The 22169-nt window shown below is 35.0% G+C and overlaps 1 protein-coding gene across 3 annotated transcripts in view; it reads right to left on the minus strand.

Annotated features, from left to right (window-relative positions):
• PIK3C2G (phosphatidylinositol-4-phosphate 3-kinase catalytic subunit type 2 gamma) overlaps window positions 1-22169 on the minus strand; it is a 264442-nt gene that overhangs the window by 30855 nt on the left and 211418 nt on the right. For all 3 annotated transcript variants that reach the window (XM_045830120.1, XM_045830119.1, XM_045830118.1), the window contains 2 exons: window positions 19667-19775; window positions 5942-6017 (listed from right to left, as the gene is read on the minus strand). In XM_045830120.1, the coding sequence (XP_045686076.1) occupies window positions 5942-6017; window positions 19667-19775 (185 nt within the window). The remainder of the gene's footprint in view (window positions 1-5941; window positions 6018-19666; window positions 19776-22169) is intronic.

A 22169-nucleotide genomic window follows, 5' to 3' on the forward strand; every position in this document is an offset into this window, starting at 1 on the left:
CTGTCATGCCTGAGGCAGTCTTTGGATAGCTGAAACAGATACATTTTCTTATGTTATGGAATTACCCACTGTTTTTTATTTTAGTGTTTTATCTAGAAAGTTTATTGAAATTTATCAGATGACCATGTGATTTTCTCCTTAATCTATTAATATAATAACATGAATTATATACTATGTATATGTACCTATATTGAACTGTTTTTGCATTTCTGGTCAAAGTGAATTATATTCCCTTAGTATGTCGATGAATTGTTTTGGCTAATATTTCATTTAGAATTTCTAATTGGTATTTAGTGAGATTAGCTTGTGATTTCTTCTTTCTTCCTCTTTTATTTGTCTTTTTTATTTTATAATTTTTGCAGTCCTTGAAGCTACTGGCATTCTTGATGTGCTTGATAAAAATAATATGGAAAAGTTTCCTTATATTTCTCTGTCCTGGAATTATTTAGATTACAGTGAAATTATCTTAAAAAGTTTTGGTAGACGCCCTCTGGAAATCATCTGAACTTGGTACTGTTTTAAGGGCTGTTTTTTGAAGCTTTTTCTATCCATTGCATCAAACAATATTTTCTGGGGTGAGTAAATTGTGCTTTCCTAGTAAACTATTTCAGACAGATTTACTAATTTATTTTTGTAGAGTTTAAAAAGTAGTCTTACTTTTTTTTAATTTTACCTCTTTTTATGGTTACTTCTTGCTTCTCCTTTTGTGCTTTGTGTATTTGTATTTGCTCCCATTTTTATTATATTAGTGGCTTTATTATTTTATTGCTTACTTTTAATTTCCAGATTAATTTATTTTATCTTTTTTGGTGTTCTAACTCATTAATCTCTACCTTTATCTATATCCATTTATTTTGTTTTCCTTCATGGCTCTTATACCAATTATTCCAATTTTCCTGTGAGCATTGCTTTATCTTTCTCCCGTGGTTTCTGACATATGGTATTTCATTACAGCTGTTAGAAATTTTGCAATTTTGGTTTGTAAGTCCTTTTGATCCAAAAGTGGTTCAAATGAGATTGTTTTTAAGTCTCCAAACTTAGGTATCTTCTAGATCTTTGAATTTTTCTATTAATTTATCACTTTGTTGTCTCATGAATAGGAAAAAAAAGTCTATACCATTTCTACTTTTTAAATTTTCTTTGTGTTCTAATATGCAATCTGCTTTCTTGGAAGTTTCATGAGTACTTAAAGACACAACATATTCTCTATTTTCAGAATATAAAGTCTAATATAAATTAATCAATTTTCTTTATTAATTTTACTATTTAGTTTTTCTATGTATATATTTCTGTTTTCCCACTTATTCTTTCATAAATCAAGAAAAGTGAATTAAAATTTCCTTCTAGTGTTTTTGTGTATTTCTCCTTATATGTTTCATGATTTATGCTTTACATGTTATTGTCATATATTTTGCATGTAGTCATAACTGCACAAATCTTTTTGGAGACTTGTACTCATAGTTTAAAGCTTCTTTCTTATTTGATTCAATGCTTCTTTGCCTAAGTTTCACCTTTATTAAAATCGTGACCTCTGGTTTCCATGTCGTTGTATTTGCTCAATTTATTTATGCCTATATTTTAAGTTCCAATTCTTTTAAAAATTATTTTGGTTGTGTTTTACATAAAATATAATGTTATGCCAAATTTTACTTCCAAATGTGATTTTTTTGTTAATATTAAGATAAGCTCATTTATTGATATAGTTAAGATATTTTCTTCTTTGTTTTTACTGTTTTATGTTATTAAGGAAACATAACATTTTTGTTTTTATGATTTTCAAAGAAAGTTTTCTACTAAGTAATTTGTTTTTATTTTTTATACTTGTGATAGTCAGGAAAGCTTTTACCTTTGATCTAGTGATTACTTTTGTTTAATATTCTCAGACTTTTATTTGTCTCCATAACATTTGTTTCCTGATAGAAGCAAAGATGAAATTGGTGTACATAATCTTTCGCACTCTACCTTTATCTACCACTCTATTATATTCAATGTTGTGATCTCCTTTAGCTAATACTAATATCATATATGCACTGTTTTTTATTTCTTGATTTGTTAGATTTCTGCAATGTCCTCTGATGCCCAGAAATGAATTAGAGAAATTCCTCTAAGTCTCCTTTTCTTTTTATCTTTTCCTTCCCACATAAGCCAGAAGTAAAAGTCTAAGTTTGTAATTAAAAACACGAGATTACATAATATAACAAAATGCATCATATTTTAAAGCTTTCAAATCAAAGTTTCAAAACCAACTTAATACATGTAATAACATCAAAGCAGTCCTAGCCATTCGCTTCTTGTGTTTTCATATCATTACAGTTTAAGTTGAAAACCTGGGTAACCTACTTCAACCTACAGATAATCTGGGCTCTGCCAGAGCAAGTAGCTAGAACATGAACCAGAGGGACCCTGCCCTGGAGACTGGGTGGCTTCAAGTTCCCTTTTTAATTAACATTTCAAATTGGAGGTAGTGATGTGAAGTCATGATTGAAAGCTCCTGTTTGCAATCATTTGTAATTATCTATGGCATTTAAATGTGTTCATTAATTTGTCCTCTAACCCTGACAACTGTTTTCTTTGATCATTCTCTAGTCCATTACCCATGCTATTGTTTCTGCACTTCGACAAAAATCTATCCCTGTGTGTCAGAGTTGTGCACTGGTGGCGGGTGAATAATTTTATTTTTTTGTGGAGGTATTAGAGGTATTATTTGGCATGGAGCATATTAATCTGGGCAGAGTATAGATGATCATGTCAATAGAGAGTTAAAGATTATATAAGATAAAATCCAGAAACTTTCTGGTTAATGCCTTGGTTGAGTCAGGGGCCCATAATATTTAATGTAATAATTTGTAGATTTTTTCCAGGTGATATTTCAGGACAATTCTTGTGTTTGGGAGGCATTGAATTCCTTGTGCCAGGGCGTTTCCATATGAACTGGTCAGTGTGGGAGGAGTAGCATGGTTTTGGATTTTGGTTTCTTCTCTCAGGTCCTTTTAATAAAAACAACAAGCTACTATGGTAGAGAATATCCATGGGTCTTTCACTGTTCTTTCTATCTTCAATCGTTTATTCAGTAATTATTTATAGAGCATCTAGAGTCCATCAGACACTGTGCTAAGTCCCCAGGGATACAATGGTGAGCCATACATATGTAGATTATGCCTTTGTAGGTATCTAGTCACAAGATAGGAGTATAAAGCAAGGGTCATTGAAATGAGATCCGAAGGCTGCAATAAAGGATGGAGAAGGTGGAATAGAAATCAGGTGGTCCACGCAGACAAAACTGCATCTGTGAGGTACTAAGGAACTAAAAAAAAGACAAGAATCAAGACAGGAAGGGGCCTGGCATTAGACTGAGAAGGGAAATTGGTGGGTGCTTGGATTATGCCATCATGAAGAATTTAGTCTTTATCCTAAGGGCAGGAGTGGCCACCTAATTTGTGAGTCTCAGTGGAACAAACATGCAAAAAAAATGTAGGGTCCCTTTTACCCAAATTATTAATAATTTCAAGAGAGTGACAACAGAGTGTTAAACAAGTACAGGGCAGTTCTAAGCACTGTGCCCTGTGTGACTGTACAGGTCACAGGCCCATGGCGTTGGCACTAAGGGCAATGGAAGCCAAGGAAAATGTTAACTAGAGCAGAGAGGTAATGGGATGGGCACTTGGGAAAAACACATTTTTCTATTGTTCTACCAAGGCTTGTTTACTTAGTGAGTCAGGGCGAAGGCATATTAATATCTTCCAGACCCAGCATTACAAATCATTGCTACTATGGTGTTTATATATCATGTGCCTAGATACATGGGTACCCAGAGTCCATTCTCTCAAGTTATTAGGAAGGGTAGTAAAATGGTGAAGTCTTAGATTTTCACTAAGGTCATCCTATGTAAACTGGTATTTTAATATACTTGAATCATTTTATCCTCTAATAATTTAACAACATAAGCTCAGAATTTCAGCTGATGACAACAGTGCTTTGGAAACAATTGTGCTTCTTGTGTAGAACCAGCTGAAGCCCCATGACGAACGTATTATGAGTTCAGAGATGTGAAAGGAAATAATTTAAAAAATATAAGGAACAGCTTTCCATTAATCCTTGTTTGTTGTAATGATTTGCATATTCTGCTTATATGGCTCTGTTATTTTAAGATAATAGACTGTATTTCATATGCAGCCTGTATCTAAAAATATTAAGATTCAAATATTGTGTTGATCATAACTGCCAAAACAAATCATGAATGTTGTATAATGCAGTTGGAAATAAACCCAAAAAAGAATTTTCAAAAAGCCAATGAAACCATTGTTTTTACAGTAATAATCTTATTTTTTGTGTGTGTGTGCATATATATTTCAGAACATGTTACAGGGAAGTAATACTATCAGCAACATTAAAAATTTGATAGTGAGCCACATTATTTTGAAACACAGAGAAACAATTTTTATGAAGGACTTTAATGAGAGAATAGAGGTCAACCTACTACCTTTTTAAAGTCTGACATCTCTAGAGATCTGCAACTTCATGTTTTTTATAATTGGTTTTCTGAGCTTATAAATATTGATTTTAAAAGTACTCCCCAGCAATGGTATTTTTAAAAAGAAGATATTAGATACTTGGGAATTATGACAATTAAAACAAAAAATATTATATATTGTGGACATCATTGTGTTTAGATATGTGCTATAGAATGTAAGAAATTGCTTTAATTTTTAATATTTTTTACAGTTTGGTTATATAAAAGAGTATCTTAGTGATGTGGGGGGAATGAGAGAGGCACAATTCTTGTATATTAATTCAGGATTTTTGAGCACAGAGCAATGCATAGTGAGGAAGTAGGGACTTCGATTTAAAGTTCTTTTCAGTCTGACAGAAACAAGGCAGACACAAACATAAATACACAACTTAATGCACAATTACACTATACAATCTGATCTGGCTGTACAGAACTGCACACCTAATGGGTAAGCAACTAGAAGGTCAGATACAAGCAGAAGTGATAAACAGATGGGCCTAATCATAAATTAGAGAATCAGAAGGTAGACTGAAGAAAATAAAGGTGGAAGTTTGCAAATCTTGTGTGACATGGGTTTGCAAATCTTGTGTGACATAAAGACCAGGATTAGTACTGGAAGGCCATGGGCAATGCAATTATATTACAAATGCTTAAAATTGATAAGACATTCAAAAAAGTCTCTGTTAATCTAAAATAAATGATAGAAAAGTTACTTAGAATGTACACACATTTTGCAGAATAAGGTGAATAGTTGTGCTGGGCTATTGCAGGGTGCTAGTGATAAAAGAAGGCATCATGAGGTAGGTGGAGTAGTTATTGAGCTTTAAAATAAGCATGGAACCACTAGATAGTTCATGATGATGATTGTTATTGCCTATTTTGTGTTGCTTCCTAAGACGTTGAGGAAACTGGAAGATTTACCTACACAGGAATCAGGGACTTTTCTTCTGACATGAAATTCCATCTCAGTGCACAATTAATTGAAATGAGTTAATAGTATAGTATCATGTAGTTATTATAATTGGACAAACACATCTGGGTGTAATATAGATTGAAAAGCATATTATAAAGGATTTAAAAACTTTGGAAATGGTTAGAAAAGACTCTTAAGCCCTGGCTGGCATAGCTCAGTGGATTGAGCTCGGGCTGGGAACCAAAGTGTCCTAAGTTCGATTCCCAGCCAGGGTACATGCCTGGGTTGCAGGCCATAACCCCCAGCAACCGCACATTGATGTTTCTCTCTCTCTCTATCTCCCTCCCTTCCCTCTCTAAAAACAAATAAATAAAATAAAAAAGGAAAAGACTCTTAAACCCTTATTTTTAAAAAGAAATTTTAATTTGCAAATTGAAAAAAATAGAGTTGTGACCTTTTTTGCACAATTACATTTAAACTCATTAATTTTGCATAGTAATAATGATAAAAATACTTGCCTAGGAACAAAGATGATGAGTCTTCAAGTGTTTGTTGCACAGGCTCAGAGAGGAAAAAATTAAGAATGCATTCACTCTGAAAAACAAGGCAAAATATAGTATTTCTTAATATAGTTACTTATTGCTCATTTATATTGATATATGAAAATATTATCTTATTATTATCTGAAGGACACCCCTAAATAATTGATTACTTCCACCAATTATCACAGGCTGGTGTCAAAGCTGCCTGACAGTCACCCTCGCCAACCTTCTTTCTTATTCCGCACAATATTTCTTTCAGACTTCCCTGAGGAAACATAAACTTCCAAATCTGACTCCTCCACTGATGATTTCGTTTCCACTTTACAGAAAATAAGAGGCAGATGGCAATTCCTGTTTCCTGCCACCAAACCCACAGACTCACAAAGCCATCTTTTCTCTTTCCTTCCTGTTATAGTGAAAGTGCTTCTCTTTCCACCTGTTGTAAGTTGAATTGTGTTCCCTCCAAATTCATATATCGAAGACCTAACCCACAGTACCTCAGAATGTGACCTTGTTTAGAAATAAGGTAATTGCAGACAGAATTAGTTATGTCAGGGTGAGTTCATATGGTGGAGAGTGGGCCTTTCATCCAACATGACCATTGTCTATTTAAAAAGAGGAATTTTAAACACAGCCACTCATGGAGGGAAGATGGTATGAAGAGATGTAGGGAGAAGACAGCCATCTATGAGCCCTGGGAACAGGTGCGGAACGGGTTCTTCTTTCACAGCCATCAGAGGAAACCAGCATTGGAGACACCTGGTTTCAGACTTCCAGGTTCCAGAACCATGAGAAAATATATCCTTGTTGTTTAAGGCATGCAGTTTGTGGTACTTGGTGTCTTAGAAAACTAAGATACTATCCAATGCTGATTCCTTCATCTCTCTATAACCAGAGTTCTATTCCTTCCTCCTCAGGAATGTTACAGAATATACTAATCTATACTTTAGCTAATGTTCACCTTCTTCCTTTCTTTCTCATCAGAATAAAGTGGGGTCAACGGTCTCCACTTTAACAACTTACAAAACAGTGAATCACATCAAACAAAGTATACTCACACATAAATTATAATCTGTCAGTAATGCAGTTTTACGATCCTGTGTTATTTTCTCCTCAACACAAGCAAAATGTGTCACAAAATGCAGAGTTGTGGGGAGATTGGTTAGCACTCCCATTGGTTCTCTTTCTTTAATTATTACTCACTTTATGACCTACCACACCCAAGTTTCTACCACTAACTGTCCAATGAAATGCTCTTACCATCATTTCTAATGTTCTCTTTTTGCAACTCCAGTGGGGACTTTCTTAGCTTATATGGACACTCTATTTTTAGTGAAACGCTCTCTTTCTTTGCTTATGATGTCTTCCCAGTTTTTCTTCCATTTGTTCTATTGTCTCTTCTTAGACTTCCTTTCAAGATCTCCCTCCTCTTTTTGCTTATGATTTAAGTTCTAGAGTCCCTCACTTTCAGGCCCATCTCTCTCATTACCACATTTTTTTTCTAGGCAATCTTTTATCTTCTGGTGGCTTCTATAATGATGCACAAATCTAATCCTGAGCCTCAGCCTTCCATATCAAAATATCTGTTTATTGGCTCCCTTGACTGTTCCAGGGACAATCAAAATCCCCAAAGTGCGCCACTAAATGCATTTTCTTTCCCCTCAATTTGCTACTTCTTCCTTGTCCAGGCTCAAAATAGTATCTTTTTGGATTCTCCATCCTTCCTTACCTCACATGTAAAGTTAATTGCTAAGTCCTTTAGATTTCACCTCATAAATGTGTCACCTATTCATTTCTCCCAAGTGTCCTGCCATCTTCCTAGTTCCAGCATTGTCACTTCTCACTTAAGTGATAGCAGGGGTTCCCAACTCTTACCCTGATGCCCTTTCATCCAATCTGTTCTCTACATAATTGCCAAACTAATCTTTCAAAATAAAGTCCTAATAAGTAACAGTTTAGAAGCTGGCAGTGGCTCTCCATGGCTCTTAAGAAAAAAATCAGCTGCTTAGCAAAGTGTGTAAGACCCTTCTCAATTGGGATCTTGTTCATTTCACTATATTCACCTATTACCATTTCTTTTCTAGTACATTATGCTGAATTATACTTATTTCCTGAAGTATGTCATGTTCTTTTACCTCCATGTCTCCCTACACACTCATTTCTCCATGCTTTCCACCCTTATCCACCCATTCATCCAAGGTTTCTCATGTGCTCTCTGTTCTTGTTAGCTTGGTCGATGAGATATTCAGGACAGAGATTAACATTCATTCACTCATGCCTAATACAGTATTTTTGCTCAGTAAGTATTTGTTAACAGAAAAAATTCTTTCATCAGATATAGAATGCATTGGTTTTTTAATGCAATTATTTTTATAGCAATTATTTTGCATTACTGTAAATCAGTTAATTACCACTTTTGATCTCTCTATATAGACCTCTTTCAATCTTGTTCAATGAAAATCTATCCTCAAGAAATATATCTATGATCATAATCAGGGAACTGACCAAATCAAGGTGGATTTTTTTTTCAGAGTTTAAAGTAAAACTTCAGTCTGTGCAGAAATGGAGAAGGAAATTTGACTTTCTTTGGCTTGTTGACAACTAGTCAATTTTTCTTCTTTGGCAACATTTTACTCTAACTGCCCAATGGTTATTAAACTTCAACAGTAGGCAGAATATCACCCTAATTAGTGTCTGAAATGTCACCACTACCTAATTATTCCCTTGTGTTTACACGATAATAACCTTGAAATCCTCATTTGTAATTTCGGGTGTGGGTAACATACTAATTCCTACTTCTTTAATGTAACAATATTATTTTTATTCTACAGGAGAAACATGATCCAGGGACAATAAAGAGATAAATCAATAAAAGAAATGAAGAGGGTAGAAAGAGTAATAATGCTGGATCTCAAAATGACTGATTTAAAATCTTTCTCAGATTGGGCTTTACTTTTGTGCATGCACCCTACAGCTCTCCAGCACACTGTGCCACTGGATAGTTGCAGAATCATAGAAATGTTAGTGCTACAGTTGATCTAATAACCTAACCGGCATTCTCATTGGGGTTTGTATTGAACCCCAAGCTGTGGCTACATTTAATTGTGTAGGCTGTATAATGAGCAACTCTAGGGGTGCAATTTTACATTGACTGACTACAGATCTAATTTTACTCACCAGGGCTTCCCATATGTAGGGCTGCCAGTTTTAACAAATAAAACCAGAAGATGCGCTTGCAATATTTGCAACATACTTACACAAAAAATTATTTGCTTATCTCAAATTCAGATTTAACTGGGTACCTGCATTTTATCTAGCCACTCTATAATATGAGGAGTTTAGAAAACACGTGGGCATACTTTTGGCTGGATCAATGACTTATGGGCACAATGAGCAATTAGTGGGCAAGGCCACTTATCCTAAATGTCCTAAAGTACTTAGGAGACTCTTATACTATGAAGAATGTTGCTTTTCTGCTTAATTATTTGAATGATCATAGTTTCCCAGGAAAAAACTCTAAACTTAACTACTTTATTCTAGAAATGAGAAAACTGAACATTGGGTAGTGTAAGTGGTTGGCTGATTGAAATTACTGCACACACAAGAAAGACCAATAGAGTGTGGTCAGGAAGCCAGGGCCACCTGTGTTACTACTGCCAACGGCCCATGGATGTGAAGAGGTGATATGAGGAACAGGGGGGGAACAGGTGGCTAGACAGAGCTTCTCAGGGGTCCTAGAGTATGCTGGTCTTCTGCATAAGCTTAAAGCTACTGTGGCCTACTGAAGGATTTTAATCAGAAAAGCACCATGACCAGATTTTTTCCCTAGAAAGATGAAAGCACATTATTGTGGAGGAAAGACAGAACAGCAGCCATGCTTGGAGAATGTTATCAGCAAAATCCTTCATATGCTCGATATACTGTATTCTCTGAACATTCCATTCTGCTTTCTCTTTAAGTCTCTAAAATGACAGTTATGCTCTCTCTAGTCCCTTTTATAATCCTAGACCTCGTGGTGGGTTAGGCATCCTGCTTGTATCTGTCTCATTGCTTTTCTTCTCTTTTCTTTTCAAGTATATTTTATTGATTATGCTATTACAGTTTTCTTAATTTTTGTCTCCCCTTTCTCCTCTCTCCACCCTGCACCACCCCACCCTCCAGCCTTCTCCCACCCTAGTTCATGTCCATGTAAGTTCGTACATATAAGTTCTGTGGCTTCTCCATTTCCTATACCATTCTTAACCTCCCCCTGTCCATTTTGTACCTACCAATTATGCTTCTTATTCCTTGTACCTTCCCTCCATTCTTCCCCTCCCCCTCCCCACTGAAAACCCTCCATGTGATGCCCATTTCTCTGGTTCTGTTCTTATTGTAGTAGTTTGCTTAGTTTTTGTTTTTGAAATGTTAAAGAAACTTATCTAAGAAATAGAAGAAGATCAAAAACTATGAAGAGTAAAATGACAACACACTCACAACTATCAACAACTGAACCTAAAAAACAAAAACAAAAACAAACTAAGCAACCAACTAGAACAGAAACAGAATCACAGAAATTAAGTGGAACCTAATCAACAAAGCAAACAAGGGAGCAAAATAGAACCAGAGACACTGAAATAAAGAACAAACTGACAGTGACCAGAGGGAAATGGGGAGGTAGATAATGAGGGAAAGAAGAGGAAGGGTCATCAAGGAACATGTATAAGGGACCTGTGGAAGAAGACAACTGGGGGTGGGCAGAATTGAACATGGGGGGTGGGGGTGGGTGGGGCAGGGGAGAGTGATGGGGGGAAATAGGGGTAACTGTAATTGAACAATAATAAAAAATAAATTGATGTGCTGCATGGTCTAGTCCTCAGACCTTTTGATATTCACATTTTACCCTAAGTAATATTATTCAGCATCATGGCTTTGAAAAATAATTATTTGTTGACAACTTCACTGTTTATATGTCCAATCTCTCTTTTCTCCATAAGACCTTAACTTTCTACTTGACATCTCTATTTAAAATCTTATAGGCAACCCAGACTTAGTGCATTTAGATGTGAACTCTTGATTACTCCTGTTTCTTAATGTTCCTCCTACATTGCTCCCAACACAGCAGATACCAAGTCAATGCAAGCTTGTATGGCCATAAAGGTGGGTTAGTCACTGGCACTTACCACAACTGGTGACTGCCTGTGCCCTAATAGTTGTCAAATATTTGGAAGCATCCTTCCTATGTAGAACATTATATATTTGATGAATAAATTAATAAATGTTTAGGATTTGTCATGGAGATTCTAAAGTTATTGGTCTTTGATATCAATGGTTCAGGTAAAAGCATTAGGCTATATTAAAATGCCTTTTGATGTTATATATACTTTTCTTTGCTAGAGTACATATTTTTCTGACAAATATGAAATATTGAAGTATAATAATGTGTTTTCAAGTTAAAAATGCATTCAGGAAAGAATAAATTTGGAAGACAACTGACCAATTTAAAATGGAATCTTCATTAGCTTATATTTTGTTAATTTCAGAGCTCTAGACAATATTTTGCTTACCAGTTATATTTAGTCATTTGTAATTTAAAATCGTTGATTTTTTTGAGAGCTGATCAATTCAAAGTTGTTGAAACCTGTGATTTTTCTATTTTATATGCACATATTCTTGTTCTCAAAGACTACAGAGAATGAAAGTACTTTCAAAGATCAGAAGTAATATAACCTAACACTAAAATCATTTTTTCTTTTGTTAAAATAACACATTATGAATAGCCATTTATTAACTAGCCAGCCCACATCTAGAATTGGCTGCAATTTTAATTTTAGTGAGTTAAGACAAAACAAAATCTATCTCTCTGCCACTGTGAAGTGCTGTAAAAATGTGAATTTAAAAATGAATTCACATAAGAGTTTTTAGTCAAAGTTGAACAGTAATCATATTTTATTGCCATTTTTATAAAGTAGTTTGTCAGAATGTCTAGTCTTTAATGTAGTTCAACCCGTCATATTCAGAATGGAGTTACAGGGAAAACCGACGCTGTGAAGAACAGTGAACTTCTAGAGTCTCCTATAATTCCAGTTCTAAAATGTCATCAGCATTTTACCAGACTCTGAAAAATGCCCTTGGTTTTACTGATGGTACACATATGACATTCATTCTGCCTTCGGCACAATCACAACCAGCTCCAAATAAGAAAAGAGCGATGTAGTGACAAATGCAGTAATTAACATCTGGCTGTAGCAGGCAGGGAACAAGAAACATATGTTCACCATTAAGATAGGATTTACCCATTTGGATTTATTTTGACATTTGATTTCTGCTTTAAAAGCATAACATTGCTTAAACTTTAAGTAATAATCAGTTTTTTATTTTAAGGGATCTCTAGAAATTAGCAACAATAGGAGAAGAGATAAAAATCACCATAAATATGGCTTAAAACTTTAGAAACAACTGTTATTTGTATATCTCAGCTAAACTCAAGTGTACACATTTGTTTTGGTTCTGTAACCATTTATACAGCATTTGTTATATGTTTATATTGATCTCTATACAGATATTATTTAGTTCAGATCAGAATTTAAAGAAGGAAAAGTAATTCTTGTTATCAAAACTATAATTTGTAGAATGAGACTATAAACATTGAAAGATAAAAGAAGTTTCTATCATTTTGAGAGCGGTGAGCACACAGACTAAACAGGCACAAGACAAGTAGGCATGGGACTAGGCAGTCTAAACTGATGCCTGCTGTCTCATAGAAGAGATATTAGGATATTGCCTAACTGTGGTCTTCATTTATGTTTATTATTTAATGGACAGATTGTGTGTGTGTGTGAGAGAGAGAGAGAGAGAGAGGAGGGGAAGGAAGGGGAGAGGAAAGGAGAGGAGAGGAGAGGAGGGAAGGGGAGGGGAGGGGAGGGGAGGGGAGGGGAGGAGAAGAGAGAAAGATGGTCTCAGAGAATTATAGGTGTCCCCCTCTATCTGGGCTGCTCTGTGTCTTTACACCAATCCCCAGAGACTTCTCTCCCATCTAACTTGACTCCAACACCTGATTACTTAATACTGGACGTTAAAAGCAACTTCTTTATCTCATTTCCTTGCAAAAAGATTTCTTATAATTGAGAATGCTCCTGGAAGAACCCATAACAGCATTTGATTTTAGCAAGTTAAGGTTGCCCAGTTTCATATCAAAGCTGCATCTTCTATTTCCTTTCTTCTTTTTTCCATTCACTGCTATGTATTATTTATGTTCATGTCGTATTTACCACTCTACTATAAACTCGTCGAGAGTAAAGTATGTATTGCATTATTTTAATCTCTTGAATTTGCTCTTTAAAACCAAGGCTAGTGTGTTATTATGTAGTAAGTGCTCAATAAAAAATTATAAAATCTTTACAAAGTTACATATAGGATGCAAAATACCTTTAAATAGTTACAAATAAATGTGTCATATAACTAAAAATAGAATGTAAGCTTTAATATATTGAGATAATAGAATTTTTTTCTTGTATTCACATATGACAAGCAACTATGAAAGAAGAAAAGTACTTTTAGAAGATTTTTTCTAGGGCCCTAAATGAGGACTATACTATCATAGGAGTACTTAACATAAATATTATACATTTACTTTAAATCTCTTATTTTATTGGAAAAGTACACTTGAGTACAAATATCAGCTTTCTCTAAGCTGGTTATAACATTTAAAATAATTCAAATATTTATGTTACATCCCTGGTTTTATAGATTCTAGTGTTTTGTAGATACCTTTGTTAATGTACAGGTGGGGCAAAAGTAGGTTCACAGTTGTGAGTATGCAAAACAGTTTATTCTTGTATTATTATTTACTAATTATTGAATTCTTTTCTATACGAACAACTGTAAACCTACTTTTGCTCCACCATGTATATGAGGAAAGGAAAGAACTATACCAATAACACAAAATTTAAAAAATCTCAAAAACATTTACTGTGGAATCATATTTTATTTAGTTAATCTTAGAATATTTTTTCATTACTAGAATATGAACAAATTGAGTCAGGAAAGAATCTGGCAACACCTGGAAACATATAAAGCTTTTGTTGTGATTAATCTATTTGAAAATAATTGAAAACTGATCACATTATGTATCACAGAGAACCTGAGGGCTTTGTCAGGTTGCTATGCTTATTAATGTTAATCAACATCTGATGACATCCCTATCAAATTATTATTGTTCCATTCCCATATAATCTGAGTAATGAGTATTATAGTAACACCTATGAAGTTTCTTAGGAATAAGAAAAAGAAAAAACCACTCTGGGAAGTTACTAGTCTTTATGAGGCTACCAGCACATACTGACAAAGAATATTGACAAAGCCTTTATCTCCTTAGGGCCACACCCATGTCTGATTCAGCCTTCTGCTTTCTGGAGTAGAATTTCCTAAACTTGGCTGTGCAGCTGAATCACTTGGGTTCTTAAAAGCAACCCAAATACCCAGATCCCTCTCTACCTATGGAACCAGCATCTCTAAGGATGGAGTCTCAAAACATACTTTTTAAAACTTCCTCAAGTTATTCTGAAACAATTATTCTCTAGGTGCTATTTTGGCATCCCTGGCCGGAGAATATACAGTGTAGCTAATCAGTAAACATTTGTGGAATGACTGAGACAGCAGTTTTTAAAAGCGGCAGCTAACATGCCAATGCACAGGTTTAAATTTTGTTGATTGATTTTTGTTAATATAGCACTACTTTATTTTGTAATATGCAAAAACCAAGTGATAACTGAAACATAGGTTTTACATCTCAGGAAGTTTTTTTTTCTGGACTTTAAATACTGTGCAAAATTAAATTAAATTAATTCATTGGGTATTACTTCTGGAGAAGGCACACTTATAATATCAGCCTTCTTTCTTATGAAGCTATTAGGGGGCAAATGGGAGTCCTTCCTTGGACGTCCAGTACTAGAAGATGGCTCTCACATTCTCACCTGGAGCATTTCTAGGGTCTGTAAGTTCATAATAGCATCTCATGTTTGACTATGTAAATGCCTCCTTTCCTTTCTCCTCTGTTTCTGTCTGCTCAAATCCTAGACATTGATTCATCAAGATTAAAAACTACGTCATGCCTAAAATTTCTTCAGCCTTCCTTTCTCTAACTATTGACCAATAGAGATTCACACAAGACAGGAAAAAACAAAACAAAACACATCTTTTCTTGGGGCCTGTACAGTAGTACTTGAATTTAGCACATTGGCAAATGGGAAATGTGACGAAAACGGAACATGTTTGGTGGTTTTGTTTACCTGTTTCTGTGCCGCAGGGACTTTGGTGGGCAACGACATTCACTGAGCCTCACTGTGCCAAACTAACCCTTTGCAAGTCTTCCCCACCTGTGTATACCTGACTTCTTCACTTTCCCTCTCCTCATCATGTCCTGCCAACACTTGTCTATGACCCATCCTGAGGGCAGGTGTATTTAGGAGTTCCTTATTGATGGTCTGCTGCCATGTCAAGACAGAGCTCAATGTGCATCCTATTACACTGGGACCAGAAATCAGAAGCGCCTCCCACTTTGCACTTTCTTGCCTGCACCTTAGAGGGTGAAGCCTGACACTTTAATGGTTACTAGATATGTTGTCAATTTCCCTGAATGTGCTTAGTCTTTAAAGCAGTGTTAGTATGAGCAGCAGGGAAGCCCTGGCATGTAAAGATGGCAGTCCCATCCGTCATGCCTCAACTGTCTCTTACAGACAGCTGCCTTATTCAGGTGGCCCCTGACCACAGCATATGTGGATTGACACGACCTTCAGAGAATGTCAGAATGAGCAAAGAACATTAACATGTCAACATTCTACATTCTTGAATACGTAAAAAGGACATTTATTTCAATGAAATAAATTAAGTTGCGTTGATCATCCTTTATGAGCATCGGCATCCAATGCTCTTAGGTAACCCATAGAGCCTGTCCCTGAGCTGACAAGTGGCAGGATTCTCAAGATAATTTTTTTTTATTAAGCCAGAGTTCTCTGTCATGGAGTGCACGTGGGGGACTGGACACTGGAGTCAGGAAAAGTATCAGAATTATATTCATATTTATTTTGTAACATCATCTAAGTTTTTTTCCAAATTTTGTTTTTCTACAAATTTTAAAATGTTTATCACTTATTGGTGTAGTACTTTATGTATAAAACATACAAATAAATAGATGGTTTTAGAAGCATGAGCTAATTTCTTTAAAAAAAAACTGGTAAGATATAAAAATAAATAAGACCAGGGCTAAATACTTTTCAGACGCAAAGTTCCAATCTCTTAGGTTTTAAAAATCAATGTAAATCCCATAGGTTAATATAGGCTAATGATTCTGCTATTTTTATTTAAAATATTTATTTAGATTAGTGGACTTGTACTGCGCTATACATGGGTAAAATGGAACGGATATAGTCACTGAGCTGGTTAAGCCACGGAGCAAGAGGAATGCATGTAACCATCACAGATGCTTTGTCCTGACAGTTCCCTTTGTCGAGCACAACTTTCCCCAATTTTTATTTTTATTTACTGACTTCTATTTGCCCTTTAATATCGACTTGAATGCCACGCTGTCTGGGGTGCCTCCTCTGCCCTGCTCAGAGCTGAGTTAAGTGTACCTCTCTAAGTGCTCAGACACTCGCTCGCCCTCAGATACAAAACAGCATCACCAGGTGAGAGTCTACCAGCTGGGAAACACAATGGAGCACAATGTTCTGGAGTCCGTATTTGCCAAAAATTAGTGATATATTAGGGTATATGATTATCTACTACATTGGAGGACAAAAGTCTAGGTTGAAAATAAACAAGTAAGTATCTGAGGATGTTATAAATAGAAGAGCAAATATAACCAAAGGAAACAGAAGAAAGGAAATAGTAAATACAAAAAATAAAATAGAAAAATAATATAATCAAGATAGCCAATAAGTCCCACATCTCACTCTTGGGCGAAGATTGGTAAAATTCATAATGCCCTGACAAAACGGATCAGGAAATGATGCATGTGAAGAATGAAAGGGTGACTTTATGCAGACAAAGTAGCAAAATTTTCTTGCAAACTATAATTTAACAAATAGACTTCCCGAAAATAGAAAATGCAAAATTGTCCTATAACTCTTAAATATATTAAATCTCTGGACCTACATGGCTTTACAAATTAAAAAAATAAAACCTATTTTATACAAACTCTTCCATAGAGTAGGAAAAAAGCAAGAATTCTTTTCAATAATGGTATTACGAGGCCAGTATATTCTTGATTTTGATTCCTGGTAAGGGCATTATAACACAGAGAAACTTCAGGCTGTCTCTGTAATAAACAAAGTTGAATACAAATGCTAATGAAATGTTAAATCAAATATAGCAATACATAAAAAGCATAATACATTACAACAACGTGGAATTTATTCTAGTGGTGCAAATTTGTTTAAAATTACATTATTCTTCAGTGTAGTTTACCACATTAACAGAATAAAGGAGAAAAACTATTTGTTATTGGATGGTTGTTGATCAGCTCAATAGATTCAGAAAAAAATCTTGCTGAACTCAACCTTATTTATTGTAAAAACTATTAGCAACCTAGGAATAGAAGGAAGCTTTCTTAAAATAATAAAAGCTACCTACAAAAGCCTACATACTTGAGGAAATATTAGGTACTTCTACATATTAGACAGTGACATACACGCATGTCCACCATCACCTCTTTAGCTCAGTACATATTAGGCGCCCTGCACAAAATAGCAAGAAAAATAAATAGAACATATGAATATGGAAAAGAAAACAGTAACTCATTATTTGTAGACAATATAAGTGGAAAATTCAAAAAATAATACAGATACATTATTAGAATTAAAACTGAAGTTAGTAAGGTTGTTGGGTAAAAATGTCAATATAAAACTCAGTTGTATCTAAATACTGATGAAAAATAGAAAACCAACATTCAATAGATGCTGTCAGACATCTGTAATAAGAAAATATTTTTAAGATATGTGCACAGAGAAATGACCTTATTGTTGAGAAAAAAAATGTTCAAGAGCCAAAATACTAACTTCTTAAGAATAAGGATAAAATAGGAGGACTTGATATCTGCTCGATATCTGCTAGATATCAAGACTGGCTATAAAGCTACAGTAATTAAGCCTATTGGTACAAGGAGAGATAAAAAGATCATTGATGTAGAATATACATCTCTGAGGCAAACAGATACGTATTTAAGTTATGACTAGCATGGCACTGCACAATAGTGAGGAAAGGGAAGTCTTTGAACAATGTTGTGACAATTCAAAATCTATGTGGAAGAAAAGTGATTCTTATTTCACACCATGCTCTAAAGTTGATTTCAGGTAAATTGTAGATTTAAATTTGAAAGAAAAAAAACAACATGGCTTCTAGAAAATAGTACAGGAAACTGTGCTTATGGCATAGAGATCGGATGTGTTCTTCCAACCAAATGGGAAAATACTGATCCATTTTCCTGCATTAAAAGTAAGAGTTTCAGTTCACTAGAAGACAATAAAGGAAATGAAGGAACAAGACATAGAGTGGAAGAAAATTGTTGCAACATCTTTAACTAATGAAGGAATTCTATCCAGAATATATGAAGAAATACTATAAATAAATAAAATAATATGTTATTTGTAGTAACCCCAATTTGGAAACACTCTGAATGTATAGGTATATAGGAATGTACAAATGGATTGTAATGTATTCATATAACAACAGTCCTTGAACTGTCCAGCTTTCCTGTGTATATTTTTCTGGATACATGTTGTATTTTACATTTGAAAACACTAACAGTGAAAACAGCACAATCCAGTCCAATAAGGAGGTCCAGACTACCAGAGTGGTAAGGGACATTGTTATTTTTCTTACTATCTTTAGTTCCTTGTTACTCTCTAAGTCTTAGCTGTAGCTCTTGACAACCTGGCTTTGACCTCCTTGCTGGTTTTAACCTTCCTCTCACAGCTTCCTCACAAAAATGCTGAGATCCAACTGAATCGTAACCTTGCACTTTTTTCCTGTGTCCCTCTGACAGAATACTGGCCCTCTGAAGATGCCCACATCCGAATGTGAGTGTGTTACCTTCCACGGCAAAAAGTGCTTGGCAGTTAAAACTAAATGAACAATCTCACGATGGTGAGATTATCCTGGATTATCATAAGGAGGGTCTAAGGAGATGTGATAATAAGAGCAGAGGTCAGAATGTGCCATCGCTGGAAAGGACACAAGGCCAAGGAATGAGGCTAACTCTAGAAGTTGAAAAGCCAAGGAAGTGGGTTACTTTTTCTAGCACCTGCAGAAAGAACCAGCTCCCTAACACCTTGAGTTTAGTCCCACAGGACCCATTCTTGGACTTTGATCTCATGAATTGAAAGAAAATAGATGTGTTGCTTTAAGCTACCAAGTTTGTGGTAATTTGTCACAGCAGCAATGGAATCAGTACAATCCCTTTCTTTCCCTCCACCCCTGCTCTAAAGTGTTAAGACACCTAAGCAACACTGATAGTCCACTAACCACATATTACTCCAATTTATTTGAGGCCAAGGTGCTGTACCATTCAGCTGTTCCACAGTTTCCTGCTCAGAGATTTTCCATGTTACACGTGCATGTTTGTTAAATGACTATAGGACGAACAGAATATTATGATAAAGTATAATAAAATATTTCCAGTAGTAGTTGATATTGTATGCCAAAGTACAAAAGTAAATTGTAACTTACATTTGCAACCTCATATGATCCCGTTAATATCTGTTCCATGTAATGATTTAGATCTCTGAATCTTTTGTCATCTGAATTTGTAAAAGGTAAGTGCCACCAATGAGGAAACCTGTTATAAAAGGAAAAAAAAAGTACATTCATTAGTTTGAAAATCAGCCTCTTCATTTTACAATTGTTTGTGAAGCTACAGCTGCATCTGATGGAAGGTCCAATAAAAACATCACCAGAAACAGCCACAGAACACATGATTAATGCTGGGAGTTTCCTTCACATGGCTGTGGTCACTTGTGCTGTTTTAACTGTCTCTAATATTAATGATAATTTAGTTCACTTTAGCATCCTAACTCAATATATATGTTCTTTCTTACTGTGTTTATGGTAGACCACACATTTTGTTCTTTAAATACATGTGGGGGCTTAATAAATGTTTTCTGAAGTTAATGATTCGTAATTTTTCAAAAAGGTCAGATTGCACTGTTTCTTTTGGGTTCACTAGAGACACTGCTATGCTAAGTTCAACGCTTTACCCAGTGACATATGCTTCCATCTGGTCGGAGTCTTTCGGAACAAAGTTTCACTTTCCCCAGGAGTCCGACTTGCAGAATTTCTTTCTTCCCTACATTCTGATGATTCATCTCCATGGGTTTGATACGATGAAGACCAATTATTGGATAGAGTGAACTGTTAATGATTAGCACTTGGCAATACATTTTGCAAATTAAATATATAATTTTAGGAACTATCTAGCGGTTTCCTCTAATTTCAGTCTTGCTCGGCCTCCTTCCCAGTTCTCCTTTGATAAAGGCCTTTTCCTGGGGAGAGAGAGTGGGCGAGAGTGGAGCACTGTCGACAGACACACAGCAGTGTGTGTGTGACCACCGCGGGCCCGCTCAGCCACTGTTTCTCGTCGGGAGTGTCAGGAAAGTCCCAAACAGCATATTTGTGTAGTTAAGTAATTGGGTTTTTTTTTTTTTTTTACAGGTCACTTGCAGTTCTGAGGCTTAAAGTATTAAACATGTTCATCCTTAGTTATGAAAATTAGTACCATATACAACTAATCAAAATATAGAAATTAATTTGATAAATAGATGCATTGGGCTGGTTTTAAATAATTTGGGTATCTGTGGACAAATTTTCCTTATTGCTAAATAATATGGAGTTCAACATCAGTTCTATACATTTGTTGATATTTTTATAGATGTATGTACTGAAAAATATCTTGTGTATGAAGCACTATATGAGGAATCCAGTTATAGTAGTATCATTCAATTGTTTGAGATGCTTTTGTGTTGCATGCTAAATGTAACATAGAATTCATTTCTTAAAAATGATTTCTTATGACCTTTTATCTGACAGTGACATAATTTCTTAATTTTGTCAGGATCAAAGATTGGAAAACATCTAACTTGCAAACAGGTTTGATACCTGGTTATTTAAGTAATTAATTTTCTCTCTACCAACAACAGTATTTTGATTTGCCCTTTATTTGATCTTCAGAGATTTTTTTAACTCCCTAGTAAAATGTACCTAAACATTTTACTTTTTTTTCATTTTACTAGGACCATGTACCAAAATAAAATTGTGGACATTTTACTAGGACAGTGTACCAAAAAAAAAAATAGATTTTGGATGATTCGTGGAAGTAGAAGAGGGGACAGAAATCAATCCTTCTCAAGTAGGTTAATTTAAAAGAAGGCCGTCACTTTTCAGGAAGATTTCTAAGCTTGTGTGTTTTTGGAAGGTACCCAGAGATACAATGGCCCAATGTGAAGACCACAGTTACACTCTGTGAGTAGTTAGAACTTTGTTCTTCATGATTCTAACTTTCTCATCATACTTTCCAGATCAGGTTTGCTTACTTCTTATAGGGTTCTCTTAGTGAATTTGAAAGCCAGAGGAGATCTTGCCCTCATCTTTAATTTACATGCATTGCTGTAAGCCCTAGCTCCTTTGGGACCGTTAGCACACAAATATTGTTGAGGGTACATAGAACTAACTGTTTCTCTCCTCCACACATTGCTTGAATGGTTTTAAAATCAATTTAGGTACCATTATCAGGCAGTAGTTGTTGAGCAAAGCAAAATCCTAACTAAGGGTGAAAGTCGAGAAGAGGCATGTATAGAAAGGTTATTAGCACTTTTAAGGTTTTACAAGTTATACTAATATGTACTGGAGACATAAAAGTGTAGAGCAGAGAAATGTTTGAAGCTGAAAAGGACAGCTGTTTTGCACAAATTAACTTATACTTCTAAATCATTTCTTAGTAGGGCATGATGGCAACCACTGCTGTTGAATACAGCATGTGCAGCCAATCTGAATTTGTATTTTGCCAGCATCTCTTCTTTCTCAGTTATTCTATCAGATTTTTTAAAAACTGATGTTACTTTTAAAAGTTTCACAACCACATTCCTTTCCTCCCAGTCTCTTGAATGTGCTCTTAGTCTAATTTTGTTGACTTACTGACATTTAAAGCGTTTGTATTTCAAAATTTCTGTGACATCTT

This window comes from Phyllostomus hastatus, unplaced genomic scaffold (genome assembly GCF_019186645.2).
Source record: "Phyllostomus hastatus isolate PE091 unplaced genomic scaffold, TTU_PhHast_1.1 phas_scaffold_93, whole genome shotgun sequence".
Taxonomy (NCBI): Eukaryota; Metazoa; Chordata; class Mammalia; order Chiroptera; family Phyllostomidae; genus Phyllostomus; species Phyllostomus hastatus.